Genomic DNA, 4265 nt, shown 5'->3' on the forward strand with positions numbered 1-4265 from the left:
TGCTGATTGGCAGCAGGTCGTCTTTTCTGACGAATACCGCTTCAATCTATGGCACCATGATGGCCGAATTCATGTCAGGCGCTATGCCGGTGAACGACGCATTCCGGAGTGCATTATCGAACGCCACAGTGGACGAACACACGGAGTTACGGTTTGGAGTGCCATAGCATATCATGGACGATCACTCAGTGGCGGATCTAGAACTTGGACAAGGGGCTAACTTAGGTCTGTTAAAAAAAAAAAAAAAAAAAAAAAATCCAGTATAATATCGTTCAGCATCCTTTTCACGAGAATGTTACGACATTTGTTATTTAAAAAAAGCATATGTTTATTTTTAACTTGTAAAACATGAAATACATTAAAAAATTGTCAAAAGAGTCTATTTTTTAAAATGATTATGAAACAATTTTTCAAAAACACAGTCGGCACATTAGTTGTAAGAAAATAAAATGATTTAATTTGTTACTCTAGTTTAAAACAAAAAAAAAAAAAATACTTTAAACATTATTTGACATGTTCCCAGTTTTCCAAGCACATTCTCCTCTTCTTACTTTTGCAGAAGAGTTCAATTATTTTGTCGACTGATACATCTCTATCTCTTGCCACATTTGCTAGAGCAAGTCCATTTAACCGCACTTCTCCCATTGTGCTTCTTAAATAGGTTTTTATCCTTTTTAAGGTAGAAAAACTACGTTCAGCTGTTGAAGTCGTTACTGGGATTGTTGCGAAAATTTGGAGAAGAACAGCAATAGATGGGAAAAACGAAGGGTCTAGCTCTTTCAGTGCCCCGATAGCTGTTGTAGGAGGACCGCATATCGGCAGCCATTTATTCCTCCACATCTTGATTTCTGCTAATAGCAAGCTCAAACTTCCTAGTTCATCTGTAAAATTCCTGTATTTGTCTGCAGCAGTTATAATATTTTTGTCTGTATACCTCGACAAGTTCGATGGAATTAGACCTTCGAGGGGAAGCAGTCCAAGAAAATCTCTGCTAAATCTGCAATCAATCTCGGAAATGAAGTGATCTATCAGAGGAAGAAAGACTGTTCGTCTGAAATAAACTTCTGGATTTTCTGGAGGTGTACAGTCTCGAGCACTTTTACGCTTTCCTGATCTGGGTATTTCTAACTCCAGATCCAATTCTTCAGCAATTTCAAGGCAGTTTTTGTAAATAGTTTGAAATTCGAGTTCTGCGTTTTGTCTTACACTCCGAAAAGTGTCCAAAACTTGAGACACATTAGCTAATGCAGAAGACAAATCCTGCTTCGGGCTTTGCAACTGCTGACTTAGCCTCAGTGTCAAACTGAGACAGTACACTGATATTTCGACGCCAACAATAAATTCACTCCTTTTTATTGAAGCATTTAACATATATGCTTTTGTTGACGCTTCGGAAGAGGCAGTTGTATGTAAACTTTCCAGCACAGTCACAACAGGAACAAGTAGTTCCTTAAATGTTATTAGGCTGTCATGCCTTTCTACCCACCGTGTAGAGCAAAGTGCTTTCAATCTCTTTTTTTTAGTTTCCGAAAAGTCTTGCTTTTCTACAACATCGATTAATGCATTTGTTCTGTGCGCAGAAGCCGAGAGAAACACAGAGACAGTCTCAACTGTTCCCATTACGTTTCTTATAACAGGAATTTGGCAGCTTTTTGTGATGCACAAATTCAGGGAATGGCTGAAACAATGAGTATAAATGGCGAGGGGTTGCTGCTCGGAAATTAGAGCTTGAACGCCCTTAAATGGCCCAGACATGTTGCTTGCTCCATCGTAGCCTTGTCCACAGAGGTATTTGTAAGACAAATTCAGTTTTGTCAGTTCTTCGTCTATTGCGGATTTAATCGATAAACCAGTTGTCGCTTTGAGTTCCACGAATCCAAGGAAATCTTCCCTGGTTGTGAAACTGTCTATGTCGACATATCGCACACAAAACGTAAGCTGCTCCTTCTTACTTTCATCTGTGGTTTCATCACATATTATTGAGAAGTATTTGGCTTTTTGTATACTACTCGTAATCTCCGAACGGATATAATCGCCAATGCATTCGATTATGTCGTTTTGGATTGTTTTGCTGATATGTGTACTGTTTTTTCTGCAAGTGGTAAGGTGCGTTTTCAAATCTTCATCACCAGCATCAATTCTAAAAGCCAATAGACTTTTGAAAACACCCCGGTTTCCTCTTAATGCATTTTCTTGCTCTTCCCTGCTGTTCAAATTGCCATCATCCCTATGACCTCTCAAAGGCAGATTGTTATGGGCACAAAACAGTACGGTTTTTACTATAGGCTTCAAGCGTTTTAAATTTTGCTCTATTATAGAGGCTTTTCTAGCGTCTATCAGGAGGCCAACATGACTTACTGAACTTCCAGGAATAGGCTCCATGGATTGTTTAAAATGCAGGGCTTTTTCCACAGAAAATTGATGGTATTGGGTAGTTTGGTGATATTTTAGTTCTTCTGTAGCTTTCTTAAACTTAATCAACGGCTCCTAAACGAATGTTTTAAGCACCTGAAAATAAATAAACATCTTATTAAACTGCAATATAAAAAAAAATTTGACGCTCGATTAATATCCCAATTTAGGTGTTAAGAACCGGGTGGAACATTAGAAGCAAAAGTCTTTCGAAATTATTCAAACTAATTTATGTTGATATTCGAGGTTTTATCTTTTAACAGTATGCATGAGTTGCTTATTCCTTTGTATTACTTGATTTCGAATTGAGGTAATTTCAATAATTCATTAAAATTACCATTCTTCCTATTTTTATGGACTTTGCTTAGACAATTAAAAAAATTTGTTATAAATAAATACAGCTTATGAATTTACTTGTCTAATATGATAACTTTTAGTTTACAAGCCTTAAACATATGTAAAAAATATGATGTATCGATGCCATCGACGTTAAAACTGTTAACATAGATATTTTGTCATTGATGTTTCAAAAATAATTAAAAATTAATTTAAATGAACTGTTTTAATAATAATTTTTCTATCTACGCGGTTGTTTTGGTCTATTTCTTCCTTTGGCTTGTGAATGATGGAAGCTTGATCGATATTGACATCGTGAAATGTATTCAGTGGGTCATGAGATTTGCGTAAAACCTAAAGCTGAGTTCGCACTAAGGCGCGGGGTTGCGCGATTCCCGTTTTTTAAAAGATCGCGGTCTTTCTTATCTTGAATTTTTCTATTTTTCAAATGTATTTAATAACGACAGTCAGTATAAATGAAATAGCCGAAAAGAACTTTTGACCACCACTTTATGGAAGAATCTAAGAAATAAACCAAAAAAAAAAAAAAAAACAGAAAAAAAATATCGAGAAGAGCGCTTAAACTATTATTTTGCCTATAAAGAATATTGACACTATTAAAAAAAAAAAATTCAATTCAATTCTGAAAAATGCCACTTATGAACTAATGGAATTTCTCACCTGATTTCCAATTCCAGCTCCAGTTGGTGCAAACAGAACGCACATTTTACAAAATCCACCAGACGAAAGCTCACTGTAAGCAAGCCAATTGTACTGCTCCAACCATTCTCGTCTAAATTTACGGTTCTGCTTTCCTTCAGCTCTTGTTGGAAAGCTATAACTCACCGGAGGCTTCCATGTTTCATTTAAATATTTCAGCTTTTTATCGTCATCTAAAATCTTTCCAACAGCTAATCCAATATCATATAATTGATAATTTGTTAAAGATGTTATATCAGTAGGATTCTAAAAAAAAATACATTTATAAGTTAAGTAATTTAATATATTCCCTACAAATTATAATACATATTCCTATCTTAAAAATACATTCAAATAAAAATAATTTACCTGATACAAAAAATCTTGAAAGTGCAAAACGGTTTAAATGCATTTAAAATGCAGTTGACACTCAATTTTACGAAACTCTATTTACGAACACTCACGATTTTAAGAATTATTCTCTAGAAAAAAAATCTTAAATTTAAGCACTATAATTTTTCATTATTTTTTATGGTTAAACCAATTTTCTGAAAACGAAACTATCTTTCTCATGCAAAAAGATAGTTATTTAATAATATATGAACAAATAAGATTCCTTTTCAAAGTTTTAGTAAATTTCAAAAAAATTGTCTAATTCATTAGCAAACATTCTAAATTCACACCTTTATTTTTTCAACTTATGAGAGTACCAATGTAGAAGAGAGAAAAAACTATAGTAGTATTGCAAAAAAAAAAAAAAAAAAGCCCTCAGTATAAAATGTTGAAACTTAACATGTGAAAAATAAATAAATGAATTA

At 34.2% G+C, this 4265-nt stretch overlaps 1 protein-coding gene across 1 annotated transcript; it reads right to left on the bottom strand.

The window, feature by feature from the left end:
- Positions 1-504: 504 nt before the first annotated feature.
- On the bottom strand, positions 505-2382 carry LOC129231718 (52 kDa repressor of the inhibitor of the protein kinase-like). Its single transcript, XM_054866081.1, has one exon. The coding sequence runs from the start codon at positions 2380-2382 to the stop codon at positions 505-507; it is 1878 nt and encodes a 625-aa protein (XP_054722056.1).
- Positions 2383-4265: the final 1883 nt, after the last annotated feature.

Source organism: Uloborus diversus, chromosome 10 (genome assembly GCF_026930045.1).
Source record: "Uloborus diversus isolate 005 chromosome 10, Udiv.v.3.1, whole genome shotgun sequence".
Lineage (NCBI taxonomy): Eukaryota > Metazoa > Arthropoda > Arachnida > Araneae > Uloboridae > Uloborus > Uloborus diversus.

Excerpts from the sequence above, each read along its gene's own strand:
- LOC129231718 (XM_054866081.1), bottom strand. The coding sequence starts at position 2,382 with ATGGAGCCTATTCCTGGAAGTTCAGTAAGTCATGTTGGCCTCCTGATA.